The sequence below is a fragment of the Dissoconium aciculare genome (assembly GCF_010015565.1).
Source record: "Dissoconium aciculare CBS 342.82 unplaced genomic scaffold K489scaffold_7, whole genome shotgun sequence".
NCBI lineage: Eukaryota > Fungi > Ascomycota > Dothideomycetes > Mycosphaerellales > Dissoconiaceae > Dissoconium > Dissoconium aciculare.
Genome location: NW_022984957.1, coordinates 1096822 through 1116606, shown reverse-complemented (window position 1 = coordinate 1116606; position 19785 = coordinate 1096822). Strand labels below are relative to the sequence as shown.

General features: G+C 51.7%; 6 protein-coding genes across 6 annotated transcripts; 4 read left to right on the top strand and 2 right to left on the bottom strand.

Annotated features, from left to right (window-relative positions):
- The first annotated feature begins 396 nt into the window (after positions 1-396).
- On the top strand, positions 397-1470 carry K489DRAFT_381055 (uncharacterized protein). The gene is made up of 2 exons (XM_033605026.1): positions 397-1338; positions 1412-1470. The coding sequence occupies exon 1, from the start codon at positions 664-666 to the stop codon at positions 1060-1062; it is 399 nt and encodes a 132-aa protein (XP_033459339.1). The 5' UTR covers positions 397-663; the 3' UTR covers positions 1063-1338; positions 1412-1470.
- K489DRAFT_238237 (uncharacterized protein) lies at positions 789-4409 on the top strand. Its single transcript, XM_033599861.1, has 3 exons — positions 789-1201; positions 1285-1338; positions 1412-4409. Exons 1-3 carry the CDS (start codon positions 1078-1080, stop codon positions 4162-4164), a joined length of 2931 nt encoding a protein of 976 aa, XP_033459338.1. The 5' UTR covers positions 789-1077; the 3' UTR covers positions 4165-4409.
- Positions 4410-5918: 1509 nt separating this feature from the next.
- On the bottom strand, positions 5919-7971 carry K489DRAFT_238335 (uncharacterized protein). Its single transcript, XM_033599862.1, has 5 exons — positions 7532-7971; positions 7358-7451; positions 7239-7303; positions 7065-7179; positions 5919-7012 (listed from the first exon to the last, which is right to left on the bottom strand). Exons 1-5 carry the CDS (start codon positions 7818-7820, stop codon positions 6247-6249), a joined length of 1329 nt encoding a protein of 442 aa, XP_033459337.1. The 5' UTR covers positions 7821-7971; the 3' UTR covers positions 5919-6246.
- A 768-nt stretch (positions 7972-8739) lies between these two features.
- Positions 8740-9420, top strand: K489DRAFT_371152 (uncharacterized protein; the record flags this gene model as incomplete). Its single annotated transcript, XM_033603217.1, has 1 exon — positions 8740-9420. The coding sequence occupies one exon, from the start codon at positions 8740-8742 to the stop codon at positions 9418-9420; it is 681 nt and encodes a 226-aa protein (XP_033459336.1).
- A 5658-nt stretch (positions 9421-15078) lies between these two features.
- K489DRAFT_381049 (carbonic anhydrase) lies at positions 15079-16220 on the top strand. The gene is made up of 2 exons (XM_033605025.1): positions 15079-15144; positions 15410-16220. The coding sequence occupies exons 1-2, from the start codon at positions 15135-15137 to the stop codon at positions 16036-16038; spliced, it is 639 nt and encodes a 212-aa protein (XP_033459335.1). The 5' UTR covers positions 15079-15134; the 3' UTR covers positions 16039-16220.
- A 2104-nt stretch (positions 16221-18324) lies between these two features.
- On the bottom strand, positions 18325-19515 carry K489DRAFT_381048 (EF-hand). Its single transcript, XM_033605024.1, has 2 exons — positions 19088-19515; positions 18325-19005 (listed from the first exon to the last, which is right to left on the bottom strand). The coding sequence occupies exons 1-2, from the start codon at positions 19385-19387 to the stop codon at positions 18529-18531; spliced, it is 777 nt and encodes a 258-aa protein (XP_033459334.1). The 5' UTR covers positions 19388-19515; the 3' UTR covers positions 18325-18528.
- Between the last annotated feature and the right edge of the window lie 270 nt (positions 19516-19785).

Genomic DNA, 19785 nt, shown 5'->3' with positions numbered 1-19785 from the left:
GGACGTGGATTCATGGTGTCTAGCATTCGGTCTTGAATGGCGATGCGACGCTTGTGACAGAAGTCGTGTGAGGCCATAATTCGAGTTCGCCGTCGGACCTTGCTCCGTAGAGGCTCGTCGTCCAAACGACCGCTGCTTGTTTCATTCGGTGATTATCACGAATTGTCGGGAATATTTCTTATCGATTGCTCAGATGCGCATTTAATCACAAGTATGAATACCTATATATAATACATGTTGTATGTGCCAATAGCTCTCTGGTCGCAAAGTTGACAATTTCCACTTAGGATCCCCAGATTACATACACCGGCGTTGTGACGCGATGGGCCCTGATTAGTCATAAAACACGTACTTCGACCACACGCTGTGAAGGTACGCGTCTTTACACAGCACGAGGCTCAGATTGCGCCCGGGATATCCCATACTGCCAGTATCGTCACTCGGTCTCGATTGTGCCATATACTCAACAGATCCGTCGTCTCCACCTTCACCAAGATAATATAAAGCACCAGCGACGGCGCGCCACGGCTGGATCACACCTCCGTGCTGGAGAGGGTCTTCAGCGATACTCACTACATGGAACACCGCCTAGCACGGTAGCCGCACGAGCGATAAGCACCACGACTCCGACATCGCCCTCGGCTCAGTGTATGAGAAACAAACATGCGACCCAGGTCGAGAGCGCAAATTATGAAGTCAGAGGATCTTGATGAGGATGCGCCAGCAGATGAGATGGATGAAGGAGAGACCAACGCAGAAGCACAATCCGAGACCTCTGAGGAGGCGCAAACAGATGAAAGTGATGCCGAAGGACAAACTGCGGATGAGGATGACGAGGATGGCGAAATTGTGGGTGCCGTGAAAACAAGAACCACAGCGTCACGGCCTCGGGAAGAATCTCATGATGAGGAGGAATCTTCTACGGAAGACGACGACGATCAGAATGTAACCTCTAGCGCCAACTCTTCGGACGAAGCAGAGACATGGGACGGCGATGATGATGGCGACGAGGAAAACGACGACGCCAAAATCGAGGATGCGAATGGCGCAAATTGCGTGTAAGTCTTGGTTGTCCGCATGCAAGATAATTCACATACTTTGACTTACATCAGCATTTCCAGCTTCTGCCAGCAAGACGAGGACCACGACCCTGCTGAGGAGTATGAAGAGTATCTCGCATGCGCTATATGTGGTGATCATGGTGCGTGCACATTGGCGTCCAGAGTGGTCTCATCACGATAGACGCAATTCTTCATGTTTGCTATGCTGATCTATATCCTACAGCCCATCGACATTGCGCGAGAAGCAAAGGTTTGAGCCCGCTGGTAACCGAACAAGGTAATTTGCAAAAACGGCCATATTCTCTCTTATTTTGCGAATCCTGAAGAACATACTAATTATCTTTCAACAGACGTCACTGATTGGACATGCGATCGCTGCGCTCGAGATGACTCGCAGGCGAATCTCAAGCACATCTCTGCCCATGTGGCAGCCGGAAGGCAGACATCTGCTCCTAAAATGGCTCGCGATTTGCTTCCTGGCGCTCGAGGAGGAATAAAGCCGGGTTCACATTCAATATATGCCACTCTCATTCTACCGGAGGACGAACTAGACGGCTCTCGCTCGCTTAGGAAGCGCAAGACAGCTTCTGCAGAGGCCGACGAAATCCCGCAGCCCATCAAGAAACGAAGGAGAGCCAAGACTGACGAAGGATCCGTGGAACACAGGGGTTCTGCCGAGACTGAAGCCTCCGACAGTGATGCAACCAATAGAACCGAGGAGCCAGGTACTCCAAAGTCGCGCCCCGGGCGACCACAACGGCAAACGAAGCTTCGCAAGCGGGGATTACGCATCGTCTCGCAAGCAGACAACCCGAAAAGCTTCGTCTTTGCCTTCCCGATTACTATTGCACAGTGGGACCAAATAGAGAGGGACGTATTAAAGAAACAGAAGCGGCGCGAGCGGGATCGTCTGCGTCGTGCTCGTAATCACAATCATGCGACAACTGTCGAGCCAGAAGAGCAGTCACACTTCCCAATGGTGCAAACGACGATGTACTCGAATCCGTTCTTCCCGTTTCCGGACCGCGAGACGGATGAATCGAAGGGCAAGCCATACGGTGGTATCTTAACGGATCTCGAAGCGGATACAGCTCGCACATACCCTACCGAGGCTGATCGTGAGGCATTCCAGAAGGCCCGTGAGATGGCCGAACAGCAATGGAAGGAGAAATTGGCGCAAGCCAATGGAGAAGCGACAGTAACGGCAAGAACGAAACAGAGTGGTCCACCAAGCAAAATCAAGTGCATAAATTTCGGTCAATATGAAATCGACACTTGGCATGCTGCGCCCTACCCCGAAGAGTACAGTCGCAACAAGCACCTTTTCATATGCGAATTTTGTCTGAAATACATGTCCTCCGACTATGTGGCCTGGCGTCATAAGCTCAAATGTCAAGCTAAGCATCCGCCTGGAGACGAGATCTACCGCGACGATCACATCAATCCCGAAACTGGTGCGCACACAACACTATCCTTCTTCGAAGTCGATGGACGCCGCAATCCACTCTATTGCCAAAATCTATGTCTCCTCGCAAAACTGTTTCTTGGATCGAAAACGCTCTACTATGATGTCGAACCTTTTCTGTTCTACATCATGACGGAAAACGATAGCTACGGTTGTCATTTTGTCGGCTACTTCTCAAAGGAGAAACGCGGATGCGGGCTCCCTCAGTCACTGGACCCGCATACGTCGTTTGAGGAAACGCAGGAAACGCAACTCGCGGACGGCGGCGCTGGCGAAAACGTGGAGAACACTGCGCTGGATCCCGCGTTGAGCAACCCTGGTAATAACGTATCGTGCATCCTCGTGCTCCCTGTTCATATGCGAAGAGGCTTCGGCAAGGTTCTGATTGAATTCTCATATTTGCTGACCAAAGTCGAGAAGCGGACTGGCTCTCCGGAAAAGCCTCTCTCCGACATGGGCCTGGTGTCATATCGTTCCTATTGGCGTGGAGTACTTTGTCGCCTGCTTCTACGCCATCAGGGCGAGGAAAGCAAGCCGGTCGCCAACGATCGGCCGTCGATCGTCAAGATTGCAAAAGAGACTGGAATGACCCCCGATGATATCATCTCCACCCTGGAAGGACTTCGTTTCTTGGTCCGAGATCCGATCACGCGGCAATACGCTCTCCGACTCGACTATGAATACATGCGAGAGTACGTTGAGAAGCACAACAAGAAAGCGACCATCAAAGTTCTGCCTCAACGACTGTGCTGGACACCTTACGTCATGGGTCGCCCAACGAGCATGTTCCCAGTGGGCGAAGAAACCAATCAGCCTCTCCAGACTGTTGCGCAACGTGAAGAGCCGATCCTCGCTAGTTCCGAATTCAACGTTGAAGACAGGAATGACAACATCACGCGCCAAGGGGAGGCTTCGCACGCTGGAATTTCACAGCATGTCGAGACAATCGAGATGTCTGATATCCCTGCTGCGAACCGAGCATCTGTGGCGGTTCCTGACTTGGCACCTGTGCAGGAAGTCTCAACCCCACGATCCCACCTGAACAGTACTGGACATCTCACTCCGAGACGTTTGCTCCCCGCAGAATCCCCGAATGGCATCCATCACAACTTAGGTGACGAAAGCCCAGCTTCGACTGGATCGCAGCTTCTTCCCGATGGCGTGATCCCACCGACTCGCTATGAAATCTTCCCGCCAGTACCTGGCATGGCCTCGGCGAAGCGTAGGCCTGGCAGACCTGCCGGACGCAGCGCGCGGCGGAGTGGTAGCTACAGAACTCCTGCCCGGCGATATGGTGCCGAAGCTCGGAATCGAACACCTAGCAGGGGCGGCGGTGCTTCTGCTCTGCGCCGAACCAGGAGCAGGCTAAGTAACGTGGCCCTCACCATCCATCAGGGCGGCACTGTTCCCCTTCAGTCAGATATCGAGGTCGAGGACTTTGCACTAGCGGATTTCCGCCACATCGCAGATGGGGGTGTCGATGCGGAAGCGGAAGCAGATTCCGATGCTGATGCTGATGCTGATGCCGATGCCGACTTTGAAGCCGACGCCGACGTCGACGCCGACGCTGATGCCGACTCATACGTCGATGCCGATGCAGAAAGAGATGATGACGAGGATGAGATTTTATATGAGTAGGATCGGCATGCTAAGATTGGCCATGACTACGGTCTCCTTTAATGTCACCGAAGCTGTACCATTAGTGACATAATTACGAATCAACCCGGTTTACAACCCTGATCAACGTTCCGGAAGAGCAGTAACAAGCTGATTCCAACCCGCATGGTGAGACAAATTGGCCTCGAAGCACATCCCTATATTTTCCCGAACACGCTTCCTAAATCCAGTCCTTAGATCGTCCGAGCTGAACATTTAGGTACACAGAGTTCTTAGCAACACACGCTGGACAATGTGCACGTAGATTCCCAGATCTTGAGATCATCACGGCCACCAAGCGCAACGAACATCAGACAGACATCAGCACCGGAGGGCAATTTGAGACCGCATCGGATGGCACCGCAATGCCGTCCTGCAAGCACGATAAATCAGCAGGTCCCGCGTCCACTGATGTGTTGAGGATCAACCAACGCGTAACCCAGATAGCCAATTCATGATTTGCACGAAAGAATGCCGCGATTCGCTCGGCAGGTTTGCCGTCCCAACCGACTCGAAAAGTTTGGTAAGGTGTCTGGCAGGCCAGTCACCGGCGTATCGCCGTACCCACGAGAGGGAGGGACTCCAAGACAACGGAGCGCCGCATGTCACGCAATCATCATGGCTGGGGCTGCCGCTCCGGCTTACACGGCGTGCATGAGGAAACGCGCTTCGTACCAGTCCCCTCCACCGTCTGCAGCAAGCAAGGTGAAAGTGAGGTATCGATCTGGAACTGAGACGCGTGGTGGTAAGAGCTACCGTAACATGGTCGGGCTGAGACACGATTTACGGACCAGTTGGGAACCCCCACCTCCTGCTGCGGACGCCCGCCGCCGTGGCAACGACATCATTCTTTGGGTCGCGAACTGACGACCGTTAGGCGTTCCACTGTGCCTTCGAACTGCAAGGAAAAGCTCAACAATCTCAGTCGCGGAGGTCAACCCGCCTCGAGCTCGAACGCGCCGTGCCATAAATCCACTTTGCGATCACGCTCCAGCGTGCGATCACGGTTATTTCATCCCAGTCGAAGGTCGATGTGCTAGTCAGGCGGAGCAAAGATTGTCACCAGTGGCGCTCCGATGACCCTTGGCGTACTGGAATCGAGCTGCGTTGCCCGACTAACTGACATGGTGAGTCTCTACTCGGGGCCCGAATATGCAAGCTATCGTCGTTTTGTTCTATTCTGCATGTTCACGGGCATGCATCTGATCACTCGACCATACTGGATTTGAGCCATAACCCGCCTCCCGGCGGAATGCGTGTCTGACGAGGCAATCGACGCCTGGTACGCTAACCAGTATCTTGAAGTTGGCACGGCAGTGTGCAGACCGGATTTCTGGCTCCGGTCTGGTGTGCTGATCAGGGAGATATCCTTTTGTCGAGACTATAACTGTGAAGAAACAAATCGCTCGTCGTCTTTGTGGCGTCGTCGCGTCTGGGCGACTGAAGAGTTCCAAATGGGACTGACGGGCGTTAGGATGTTCCGGTGAGGGCCATCCTGTAGCGCCATCATGCATTCATGTATTTTCTTCACATCGTAGCTTGCTAGAGGCCCAGAGTCTGTTCGTACTAGTCCTCGGACGTCGTGATTGGCGCAAAGAGCTCGTCCATCTGGCCGGGCCACATCTGTATGACGAGGACACTGCCAACCACGCCCCATTTTGCACCCATGGAGGTGCTGGAGGTCGAGACTGCTTTGACGATTCAGACTCGGATCGAAGTGCGATTTGTGAAAGTGACATTTGGTCCATGTGGTGACAATCTTATTTTATCTTTAAAAACACAAGTCGTAAGAATCGAAAGTGGAAGCTTGTATATACAGCGCAATCGAATGGACAAATCCAACTCCAGCCATGAGAATAAAATTGCGCGGAAGACCGCACGTTGTTTCAATCGCGTGATAACAAGGCGAAGCAGGAGCAAACTCAATGGCAATCGCTGCAAAGGAATTTTAAAGTCAGAGAAAAGTTAATCGTGAAATGCATAACATCCACGGATGGGAGATCGTCAGAGTGTCCCGACGACACAATCGTCCACCTCGTGATTTTTATCGTTAATTCGTCATCTTCACATGTAATTGTAGGACGTATAGGCTGCGGATTCTTCGGACACTTCATTTCCAAGGTGGTAAGGCCCTTGGGCATAAGCTGGATCCGGTGCCACGAGAGAAGACGCATCGCTCAGCGACGTGACAGGTAGGTGCATATCCGTAAAGGTTCCAGGGACGACCCCGGTGGAGTATTGCGAGTTCGATGCCATGTATGGTGCATGTGCACCCGTCGTGTTAGAATTGCCACTGGTTTGATATGCATTGCGACTGCTGCTGAGTGGCATTTGATTGAGGGTGGAATCGCCAAAAGTGGACTGTGAGTTGCCAGTTTGATTCGACAGCCCTGCTGATGTGATCGCTCCTCCAGTGCGATACGTTGGAGAGGCTTGATGGTGGCCAACTGTGGTGCTGCTGGCAGGAGACGGTAGAGCACTGTGCATTGATGGTTGCTGCCAGACTGAGCTGTTCGACATGTGGCCGCGCACACTCGCGTAGCTCAGAGCTGGTGCCGCTTGTTGGCTATAGCTATGGCCGCGACTATGATAACCGATGCCGCCAGCCACCCACGGTGAGGCACTGCTTCGGCCGGTGGCACTTTGGTATTGTGGACTATCGGCTCCTGGCACATAGTAGTTGCCTGAGTAATCGCTTTCAGCACGTAGCCGTTTAGCGGTTGACGGATAAGAGCCAGAAGTGTGAGAGGCATTCTCTCCGCAAATTGTGTCGTTGTACATCGAGTGTCTGTTTGGCGACTCGTCGGGGGATGGAGGGCCACGTTTCCGGCTAGTCATCCATGTCAGTAAGATTCAAGACGGCGATACAGGTGGAAACTTACCCAGATGAGGTACGAGGATCGTGTTTCCTCACGCGAAGCTTCACTCCTTGGTCGGCGAATGATTTCGTTAAGTCCGTTGATTCGCTCATGCTTCCGAATTCTTTGGAATTTTGGACTGCAGCATCATTAGGGTCGATATTCATGAAACTACAATTGAGAGATATCGGTACATACCTTCGAATGGACTCGAGTCAATGGACGCCAGGAGCTCAGCGCAGCCGCCATCGTCGGAATTACTGCTTTTCTGTCAGCGCAAGTTGCCCTTCCAAGTTCACACACAACCATATAATTACCTCGAACTTGGTGCAGTATCAATGAGATGGAACCGTAGTTTGTATGTGCCGGTTTTCTGGACCGAAATGTCTCCGAAAATGAAATATCCACCCTCTTGAGATCATCACGTTAGCTGGCGTGTCCTAGACTAGACCACATCTGATGTCGGCGGCTCAACCGCACAGGTCACTCACCTTTGTCGGCGGAGCTGCGCTCCTTCAATTTGAAAAGGGACGATGTCAACTGCCCAACAAGAGCAGGAACAGATCGATCCTCGTTCACCTGATATAGCTCAACCTTCATAAACGCACGAGGGCTTACAAGCCATTCCTTGTTGTAGGAATCATTCCGTCCGTCGTACTTGAGCTCGATGACGGGAGGCGGATCAATCGGCTTGCGCGGCTTGGTGCTGCTTTCTGGCACAACCTGAGCCTTGATGGGCTGTTGTCGCACTTCCAGCACGACTGAATCTGGGTGCATCATCTCGAAGACGTGCTCGCGAGAATACACAGATTTGATGACAAATTTGAAACGTTTGATCAATGCAAATTTGCTGGTTAACCGGTCGAGGAAGCAGACGATGGGATCACGAAGAAGCGGGCGGAGCCAAAGTTTCGTGAGAGTCGTAATTCATCAAACACAGTCCAATCGGGACTGAATATACCGGCAATTCGCAGTCCGGGTATGACACGCCGTTACGTGTCTGTCTGTTGGTGCTCGAAAGTCGGCGCGAGATCGTTGTTAGAATCAGAATAGCAAGTTTTGCCGAGTTGAAGAAATTGCTAATGTCGTCACCGGACGTTCCGGGAACGGTTCAATTTGCACGTCTGAATGATAGAGACAACCCGAATACGAAAAACAAATCGCCAGCTGACTGCAAAATTAAAGCTCACTTGCGATTTGACTGTGGGCCTGATGAAGTCAAGAGCTGGCCAATGTCATCCGTAATCCGAAAGCCGAAGCAGACTTCGGTCGGCACCAGGGGATTGAAGCGTTCACGGCCCGGACGTGAGGTTCGAGAATACTGGCAGGCTTCGTTGTTAAGCAGCTAACGAATTGTCGCAAACTCCACAACGCTTCGCGTAGTCTGATGATACACACGACTGAATGCCAGCTGAGACTGTATGATCTGCCTTGGGTTTGACAGATAGAACGTCGGAAGTGCGTTGATACACCACCGTGGTAGAGAAGCGGGAGGTGAATGGTCGTTGAAGGTGAATAAGAATGGTGCAGAACGGCACAAAAGTCAAGATCTTTGGATGATATGTAATCGGATGAGCGGTCGGCAGCGGTATCGTTTTCGTGCGAAGATAGGGAGAGGAAGGTTAATGGGTTGGTTCATGCGACATTGAGCACAGACTGCTTTGGTGTTTTCCCTGCCGCGTTCTGACCACGTACGCAGATGGTGACGGGCAAGCAGAGTATTATCGCTGCCGTCCTGCCAACGAGTCTCCGCTTGGCCTTGCTCTCCAGCACACGTTGCGTAATTTGCGGAGCCGCTGAATCTCTCCCCGTGTCAACGTGCGTGATCAGATGGCGGATTGTCAGGGACAGCGGAGCCTGTGATCCAAGATTGTTGATAACTGAGCAGCCAAGTGGAGGACAACGACCGTTGTCAGCTACCAGACTTGAGGCGAAGCAGCAAAGACGTCGAATGACGGGCGCACCAGCCACGGGCCGAGTGCCAGACCGTGAGAACTACCCGCCTCCCCGGAAGGTTTCCCTGATGGATCGGGGGTGGAGAGCTGTGGGTTTCCAGGTGACGACTTTGCTGGCTGGTGGCGAGGGCGAGGGCGAGGACGAGAGCGAAAGGAAGGCTTGTCGACGGGATCTAGAGTGCACAAAACTGGGAGCTGCCGCACGGTTTCAGAAGTGTCGAGGTACAAGCAGGCTAAGAATGATGTTCCAGATCAACGACACTCAGACACAGCGCTTTGTCGTTTCCTCCACTGACTCTGATGACAGCATGAGGGGAAGCACCTCCACACCTGGATCGGCCTTGCCAGCTCTCCGAGCAGGTAGGTTGTCAAGCGCCTACCAGATTTTGCAGCTGCTTGGCTCCACAGCGGCTGGCGGTATGTAGCGTGTGGAATGAAGGAATTAAGTCGCCGAAAATACCGTGACCGGGTAGGAAACCAGAGAATGTTTGCTGAAATTACGGTTTGTACGGCTGCCTTTTTTCTTCGATTCGAAGTATATGCTCAACTGGACCTTTCTGATATTCGTGACTCGCAGCAGGTTTGCGAGCCTGTGTATCGGAAGTAGTGTGATGGTCCTGTTTGCCGGTGCTGCTGCGAATATAGCAATAGCAAAGATTGTGGTTGGTCGTAGTGCTCCCGTCGCTACCAAGGTTTGGTGCCGTTGGGAACTGTACGGAATGGCGGACCCTCTGGCGATGATCCGGTACTGGTCGGAGAAGCAGGCCAATCATCCGCGTGTCGCGTCTGTTTATAACTTCCTGGTTGAGGGTCAATGGTAGTATGGGAACAGCACGATTCATACATTCGAGTGTGGCTGCATACGCGATGCAACTATATGCACAGTCGTGTCGGCAATGGTGATACGAGCAGTGTGCCAGCCACGATGATCCTTGAAGAAATCGAGATCACATGAACAGCTTCTCGGCCCTGCTGATAAGGAAGGGGAATATGAGGAGGAGGGGAGAGCTGCGAGCCCGACTGGAAAGGTCTGCAATGAGCAGCAAGCAGCAGACAGAGTAGGAATTCATCAGTTGTGTGAATGTGTGCGCGCTTCCGTGTCGTCAAGGTCAGGAAACAGAGTGTAGCGCGTCGACCATTGGCCAAAGGACATCAAACCTAACTATCACTACTGCGGCTTGCCTGTCTGCTTGTCTGCGTGCTTCTGCTTCCTCCCCTACACAGAAAGTGATGAGTAACCACCGATATATCCGCCTGGGCAGCCGGGATATGCGCAGGAGCAATATGGGTACAGCCGTCAGTAGTTCATTGACAAGGATCACCGTGGAAAGAATGTGAAGGACCTACGTTCCGGCGGACAAGAATAGCGCCCGAGCAAAGACAAGGGATGTGAATAGTAGAACGATAATCAAGAGGCCAGGCATCCGGGACAGGCATGGATTCATGTTCGTATGGCTCAACAAGGGCAAGAGAGCCGCACATGGACGCGCGGTATGCTGAAAAATGACGAAGGCTTCTACTCCCCGCGAGGCGGATGGAAACAGCAGGCGGATTCCATCATCCGAAAGTATAGCTTGTCATAATGGATGCTGGGAATCATCGAAACAGCCACAAAAGTATTCACATGTGGTGCTATGGCATGTTGTTGTCATTAGTGGACTGAAGCGCAGATGATGGCACAATCAAGGTGCAGTAGCGACGGTTAGTGGCCGTGGTTCCGTGACCCATCGTGTTGCAAAACCCTCGCCTACCTATACTGTGGTGTCCTGCTGGAGACGGCGAAGGGGCAAACGGAGCATACGGCGTTGCTCTGCTTCAGCATGCTTGCTGTTCGAGCAGAATTGGGAAAGAAAAATGTCGTGACAAGCATCGGCTGTCTCGGTTTGGAAAAGGATGCAGGTGGACGGATGCATAAACGTACACATCGAGGTACCCACCGCAATTCGATTGCTGTGTATAGCTCATGGTCATAATCGATCGATATGCTACGCCTCCCAATCACGCATCCTGTGCGGCCGAGGGAAGTCCACCAAGCCACGTTTGTACTCTTCGGCGAGCAGAGTCCTCCGAGTTGCTACAGGTACACCCATGGGCCCATGATGGTGAAGAATGCTACACCCGTCGGCGCAGCAGGCTGATATTGATGCCACGGGCAGGCGGGATACGACGTATGCAAGACTAAAGAATCAGTGTCGCATTTCAGGTTTCCGGCAGAGTGGCGCCGAATGTCTGGCTCGCCTGAAGAATCGCAGCCTGTGGGACGAGATAGACTTGGCAGTCACACGCCAGGCGGGGGAAATATTCCGACCGGACTGCTGTTACAAAAGTGCTCAAGACTGCAGAGCCATTGAGAAAGATGATTCAACATGCCGCATGTGCTGTCTGTCAATGGCAACCTTGGAAGTGTTATATTGCTCTCAATCTAAAAGATGACAGCCCTGGAGTGGATGTCAAACGATGCTTCGTGCGAAATTTTTTCCGTCTTCTTTCGGTCTAGTAAAAATATATCCCTGTCTGCACATGTACGTACCTACCTAGGTAGCTGCTTACATTGATGTCGACACAACCTTGGAATGTGTTGCAGATGTTTTCTAGGCCGAATCTGCGATTCTCGGACATGCACATCCGCAGCAGGCAGGAGGTCGCAGCCACGCGACCATGGAATGCAGAGCTGGACATTACAACTTGTGCTCGTGAAATATCGATGAGCGGGCGAGGCGACATGTCCGCCGCCGACCGCAGCCACTACTCCGGGCGGGCGGGCGGAACTTGAGAAGCGCTGCCAGTGTGCCCTCTTTGAGTCAAGATGATCTGCCCAAGCGGTCAATGTATTATTGAGCACACACAAACAGACAGCATATATTATAGTGATGGGCAGTATTCAGCTCGTGCCCAGCCACAGCGGGCCCATTGAGTGTAGTGTCCCTCACGTGTGTTCTAGTGCATGGCATCATATCGAGCTGTTCCGGCGGATGACTTGCAGTAGACCTGGCCCGCGCGATATCAGTAGCCCGAGTATGCGGAATCTTAGCACCGCCAAGGTCGAAGGTCATGGAATGGGGTATTCCGAATGCGCAGATTACGGGCAGGATCGCGCTCGCAGCAGCTCGGCAATATGACAACTCGTCGGGACCTGTGTCTGTTGAGAACAATTCTGCATGACAGCGGGCATGCCTCGAGTTTGCCTTTCTGTCACCGAAATGAACCCAGACAACTAACCAAAGTTGCCGTACCACGCCTGAAACACACTGTTCACAATCCTTCGAGCATGGCACTTTGCACTACCGTAGTCTAGTCGTTGTTGTTGTTTGTTTCCAAACAACGGCACTTTTGGGCGTCCTTAGAGTGCAGGACTAGCATTCCACACATTCGACTGATGACGACTCAGGGCCTCTTTGATGCGGATCGGTCACAGCAATCGCTACAATACAAATGAACAGCCAAACGTATTTCGATTTTCATCGCCAAACGGCCAGTGATCAATCATCAGGGTTCGGGGCTTGGTTTATTCGCTACGTTCGTTTCTGTCCATTAATAATAGATAAAGACGAGTCAAGATTATAGGTGTGCCACCTCGGAAGATCATGGACCGCCATCTGTACCTCTACAGATTTCCATGGTAGGCGAACATGCATCTCCTTGAGCTCGACCAAGAACATTTCACAGTAGCAGTTCATCAAGTTCAAGTGATCATTTGCAATTGCCTGTCTGGGTCGGCCGAACCATGGGCCGTTGTGATAGCTATCAAATCCAAAATGATCCACTCCACGATATTATCCTCGAAGCCAGCCGGCTATTATTGTTCGTGTAACCTGTAATAGAAACATCAATGAGATGTTTACAGCCGCGTGCTTGCATGAACGTATGTACTCGATGTCTGCACTCCTGACACTGGCGGAAAATCCACAGCCATGACGATCGTGGCTCTTCAGCAATGTTCGCCAGGAAGTCGCCTAGCGGAGCGATGGTGCGAGGACTCCGTGGCCCTCAAGATTTTGCACCTAGGTATCCATGTATTTGGATCAGCGGGGATCTCGACGACACGCTGCTATCATGTGCCCAAGGCGGCTTCTCAAAACGTCTTTGTGGATAGTCCTGAAATTACATGGATGCTACATCCGGTCTCAATCGGGATCTCATGCTCTCGGATTGGGATGGAGGAACATCCGCGGAAGTCGATCGACATTCCGTGTGAGCATTGATGTCTGCCGCCGCAGGTGAGCGTCACCGCAATTCCGAGAGTGTGACAGCCAGTCCAAATTTAAATGCTTATCACAATGACCCGGGTCTTCATCCAACCCTTGACCATGCTGAAGGCTGTCGATTGAACTTCGGCGAGAAGTCCGTGGCATTTTATCTGGGAGACTGGTGATTCATGCGCCGGTATCTAACCCCTGTACAGCCGTCTCGGCCATAAAGACAGACATGGTCGCCGCATCCCAGCGGCATGTATTCCTGGAATTTCTCTCTGGGCATGATATAGGTAAGCAGGCATCTTCATCGCCCCGCCCAAACTCACCATCAGGGCGACACCCGATACCATATCACGATATCCATTGAACTTACCCAGGTACGCATGCCCCGAGCAAGGAGCTCAATCACAAGAACGCATTTCACACTCAACATGATTGGTCACTTACGTCACATCGCTCCCGTTGTAGTAAGTGACTGTTCTTCTGCCTCACACTGGCACACAAGTTTACCTGCATTCAAAGGCTGTGTTCTTTGCTCATTCGACATGATTCTACAAGGAAGACCAAAGGCTCTCCAGCCGACCAACATCTTCTGATTGCATCTTATCGCTTCAATGCTAGTCGGATCTATAGTGCTTTCTCATCAGTCGATTGTGCATTGTTCACCGCGATGGGCCTGAGAGACAACTCGGGAATGCCTTTCCAGCAGCTTTCATCTCACTCCCCGAATAGCATTTGATCGGCTGGCTGCCCAGCGTCTGTCATTTGTCTGACTCCGGTCATCGGGCTGTTCAGGCTCGGTGACTTTTCGACTAGGTCACAATGCTGTCAGCTGCATTCGCGCAAAATCACGCTGGGGTGCAAACCTCGGTCACAGAACAACAACCATACGCTTCAACAGCATGTATGTCAATGTGACCTGTGACTTCTATTTGCGTTTCATGATGGTTCACTGCTCCGATGCTCACAATGAGGCAAGGATTTTGTGGTTCTCAAAAGAAAAGAGGGCGTCCGCGGAGTTGCATTCTATAGGAATTATGACGGAGTTGTGCTTTCAGCCACAGTAGCCAGACTCGACATTCCCCAGATTGAACATTCCCGACCTCGGGAGTCATTTACTCTGTCTCACAATCGTTGTAGTATTGGAAAAGCCTTACGACCGAGGCCGTTTGGACTTTGAAGGGCAAAAATCGTACACCGTCACACAGATCACAATTATTTGCATGCGGACAGACCTCGAAGGGAGTTCCTATCTGGCACGGCGACATCACAAAGGCTGCGAATGGGTCTCGTTGTGTCTACTCCGCGTCCAAAGAGGTTTGGAGTCGGGAAAGATGAGCGGGTCTCACACAAGTCGAGTCCAAGTGAATGGGCCTAGACCGTGAGCAGCCGAGAACGCCGATGACAAGGCCAGTTCGCAACGAGTCGCGAAAAGCATCGTGAGCACCACTAGTCTAGGGCTGAGATAGTTGAGAGGCAACGGTAGCGACCCTGCCCAGCAGAGTTCGCGAGGTGACGGAACCATGATCACAATGTTTGTTATCTAGACAGCATCCCCGCTACAGGCCAAGAATCTTGGGCGAGCCGGCGCATTGTTGAGACTCCAGATAATCATCGGCATGGCTTCACGATCTTCGTCGTCGATGTTTGGCCGCGCCTTGGCAGGACGTCGTCATGCTCGCATACCTGCCCAGGTGGCTCCGGACATCGGGCAATTATGGAAAGGTAAATGACACGAAGGCTTGCCGTGGTGCTACCCACTTGCGTAGAGATAAGCAAGCTCTTTTTATCTCCCAGTTTCCCGTTTGGTAGAGCTAGAAACCTATTTATCGCGCGTGAATATCTCGATATCGACCTCTGAATCAAACAAATCATTGAGAAATTAAAGCCGCGGTTCCGGCCAGCGAGAAGAACTTCCCAGGTTTCTAAAGTTGAATCACAACGCAATGTCTTCAAGTAAGTGCCTTATGCGCTGCTTCTCCTTCTCCAACACTTGTGGTTCAAGCACATAACGTTTGCAAAAGCATGCGACATTCCACCATGATGGCCGCAAGGCGTGCATTGAATGGTCTGCACGCGACCAAAAAATCAAATTTGACGTTCAATATCTCCTGCGTCGCAACCTCACACGTCAGGCGATCGTTCCACCCCAGCGTCTGGCGATGTACTTCACCACGATGACTCACTCTGCTATCTACCATTCACTGACCGAGCTCAACAGCTGACGCATACAAATCTGCGCTTGAGAGCAACCACAAATGGGCTCACGAGGTTGCCGAGAAGGACCCGGAGTTCTTTCCCACATGCTCGAAGGGACAGGCTCCTGAGATCCTATGGCTAGGCTGCGCGGATTCCCGCGTGCCCGAGACCACGATTCTGGGAGTAAAGCCTGGTCAAGTCTTCACCCACCGCAACATCGCCAATATCATTTGCCCTTCCGACATCAGCATGCTCTCTATTGTCGAGTTCGCGGTCTTCCACATCAAGGTCAAGCACATCGTGCTTTGCGGCCACACCTCGTGCGGTGGCGTCGCTGCCTCCCTGGCCAACTCTAAGCTAGACATCCTCGACGTCTGGTTGCAACCGCTGCGTCTCCTGCGAGAGAAGTACTCAGACGAGCTGGCGGCGATGGATGAGGCGGAACGCGGCACGTTCCTGGCGAAGGAGAACGTACGTGCAGGTGTTGAGCACCTCAAGAGGATACCGACCGTGATCAATGCCATTCGCGAGCGTGGTCTTGAGCTTCATGGCGTCATCTACAACCTGGGCACTGGCAAGCTCGAGGAGGTGACCTGCGACGAGGATGAAGCGTTCTGCGTGAAGCGTGTCGCCGCGTTTGAGCGATCATAAATCACCGCGTCAGCAAAATACATATAGTGGAAGGAAATCAGGTCACGGCGGCATCATACGTCGTGGGTCGGGCGTTGAGCGGAAGACATTGGGGAAGCTGGCTATGTCCTATGCCATGTTGTCTGTAGATTTCTACCTCGAGTGCATTCGCAGCCCCCCAATACATCGTTGACAATCTCTGGTATATGTCTGGCTCTACCGAGGTAATGATCCATTGAGCAGTGTCCTGCTATGTGCTTACAATGCGAAGTCCAAGGAACCCATCGCCTGCAACTTCAAAACAAATTTCCAATCGTAATGTCACCTGGGCCGTCATTTTTGCGACAATCCACCTTCTCTTCTCCAGACTGTGAGGGCTGATCGGCGGGACTCCCGCGCGGACAGAGAGCTTGCCAAGGCGTGCGCTAGTCTTCCGCGGTCCAAGCTCAAGTGACCGAAATTCTTTCATTTTCAATTTGACAACAGAAGAATGCAACCTGATCATGTTCACCAGCAACCGCAGACCACACATGGACACCTCAGAATCGCCATTCCGCATATGCGCAATTTAGATTGTCTCTGTGGTCTGCCTCATCACAACAGGTATGATACATCTCTCCTCCCCCGCGTGCCTCCGTTGATGATATGGCAAAAACCGCAAACTAGAGTCTTTGACCTCATTAGAGGACTGAAACTTCATTGCTACGTCAGTCTGAGCTGCATATGCTCCACAGCACTATTCGACCCGATGCCATCGATGATACTTCCGCTGACAATGACAATAGATCTCGCGATGCTTTTATAGCTAAGTAGTGTTTTTCGACGCCAGTGGACACCCCATCGTGTAACGTCTTATCATGTGAGTTGCAGACACTACCTTCCCTTCTCAGTTTCTTTTTATGATGATTTTAAGCAAAAAATGGAATTACCGGCCGAGGCTATGCCGCTGGCGAGAACATTGGCTCAATACGCCTGATCACTCTCCTGTCTTCCGAAATAGAATCGATGTCGATTTTAATAGGCTCAAGCTGACGTTTGAAACAGGTTGTTTTCCAGTAACGTGCCCCTCCACCGACCGACCAAGGTTGATATGTTTCAGCTTTGGAATTATGAGAACGGAAGCTCTGGTCCCTGCTACGCCGTGGTATAAATCCTCGCGCTCTCTTCGCGCAGCGTGATGAATGTAGATCTATTCAATCGCGTGCAGATCTTATCCGCACGCATCTTCATTTGATGACAATCCAATCATTCAGTTCATTGAAAGTCTACCACTTCATCAGCAGATGATGGACCTGCATTCTGGAACTTGACAATTGTGCCTGATCGCACGCTTCAACCTGCCAGGTAAGTCGACTTTATCCGCAGACCGACATACCTTTGTTCTGAAGAGACGGCACTGGGCTCCGAATCAGAATGAGCCGATACGCCACTTCGTGACAGGCCTAGAAAACCTAGTCCACTGATCCATCACTCAACAACCTCCGCAACAAGCAAGCGCTTCGCTCACCTAGGCTTTTTACTGATGAAAGCTTGTGTAGACGCTTGTCTTTGATCTGAACAATCGGCTGGCAAGGCGCTTCAGTGACGGTATGTCTTCTCGTTTTTTCCTCTTCACTCCCCCCTCTTGTGATGAACCCTTTTAGATGACGAGTCTTATGCGAATTCTTCGATGCAGACACAACTATTTAATACCATTCATGCATTTCCTGATTAAGTGCATATCACGCTTGACAATATTGTGGCAATCTCACCAACTCAAGCTGACTTCTTAACCAGTGACCAAGCCTGCAACTGCTCCCAGTGCTCGTGTTTTGCGCCGAACAGGGACACGACCCACTTTGCACGATGTAACGTTCCTGATACTTCGGTAAGTCATACTATCACTTCGGCCTTCTTGTGATGATCAACAAAAACGAATGACAAGCATATGTCCAAGCCACTGTGACAGGTGGCGCAGACGAAAAAGTTTTTTGAGTCTGACTTGAAGAAGTCATGAGCATGGATTATATCCAGGACGCATGGGAGAAGATCGTGCAGCAATACTGACTAAATTCAGTGTTTCGCCCATCACGCATTTTTCATTCGAATCTGCACACTCCTTGGCTAAAAGGTAAACAATATTTTCTTACTACCCCAGTTTCAAGATGAATTAATCATATCTCACGACGGTCGACATAGCGGTTCTTGACCGCATTGATGAGATGGCCTCTGACAAGGCCTCTGATTCTGAACGAAACAAACACGATACACGTGCAAGCACCGATTCATTTCAATTTCGCGGGTTGTGACTAACGCTGTCCGTGGCAGGTCTCGTTCATAGTCTCCAATGCTGGAGGCAGTATTCAACCAGTGTTCGGCGAAACATGCTCTACGCATAAGCAACTAGTAAACGGGTATCAATTTCAAACAGGCCGTGACCTCGTACGCAACCCACAAACACCTCGGTACTGTCCAATCGAATTGCAATTCCGCGTAAGCCGTGCTGTACCAACTTCGAGTCGGGTTCTGCCATCAGTCGCCTAGACAGATGCCCACAAATTCTTCGGCATTCACACCTCCTTCGCCGAGTACATCGAACTCTTCGATCATAGCCGCCATCTCCTCCTCCGGTATACCTTCTCCGAGATCACGAGCTACCCTCCGCAGATCCGCCAGCTCTATCCGACCTTTGTTGTCCGCGTCGAACAAACTAAATGCTCGCATGATCTCTTCTCGTGGGTCCCGTGCAAGCATTCGCTGTGCGGCTAGGTTGAGGAACGTGGCTCGCGAAAGTAAAAGTCGGCTTGGTCCAGAAAAGGTGGGTTTCTGCTGTTGCTGTGGGATTGGCGCCTTGGAAGAAGGTTGTCGAAGGCTGCTCGCAGGTACACCATGTGTCTGGACAATGTGGAGGAGTTCTGTTTTCGATATCTCGAAGCCAAGTGCCCTTACTGCAATTTTGAGCTCATGGTAGTCAATGTATGAATCCTTGTCAAGATCAAACAGAGTGAACTATGAAATGTCAAAACACCGAACGTCAGTCTCTGCATGTTATGATGTGCGCAATCGCTCCTCAAATAGGATATGGACTCACAGCCTCGTTCAACTCTTCCCTCTGCTCCTCGCTCAGTTGATCCAGCACTTGACGATCATCCACCTCCTGCTGTTCCCGCTCCGCCCGCTCCTTTTGCTCGCGCTGGAGCCGCTGTGCCTCTCGCTGCTGTGCTGACGCCGCCGTCGCGCCTCCCAATGCGCCGAATGCCCCAGCACTTTGCTGTGCGCCCGCGAAAGCCGGTTGCGAGCCGTATGGTGTTGCTTGAAATGTTTGGCCTTGTCCTGCGCCGCCCGTCCCACGCGTCAGGCCGGAGGTGTATGGCCGCGATGGGAATGCCATGGCGATCTTTGTGCGGTGTCGAGAACTGTTCGATTGTTGAATGTGGATAGAGACCGAATTTCACGCAGATTGTTGAAGCATCAATTCGTTGTATTCAAGCTCATCAAATAAATTATGTAGCACTGGTGGATATGTGTTTCGTGGTGCACGCGCCGACTTGCGACGCGTCGAGATTGGGTAATCCATGCCCAGGGAGGGACCTGTCGGGCTTATACCGACCCTAAGCCCTTGTCATACCTAGGTACGTACATAGATAGGTGATGTGGAAATGTCGTCGTAGATGTGCGATGGCGGCGAACAGAACCTGCTTCTCGGGCTGTGAGCACGACTTCTGACATCTTCAATGGCAATTTTATTGATCTACATATGGAGTATTGGAAGCTTCGGTTTTGAAGCCT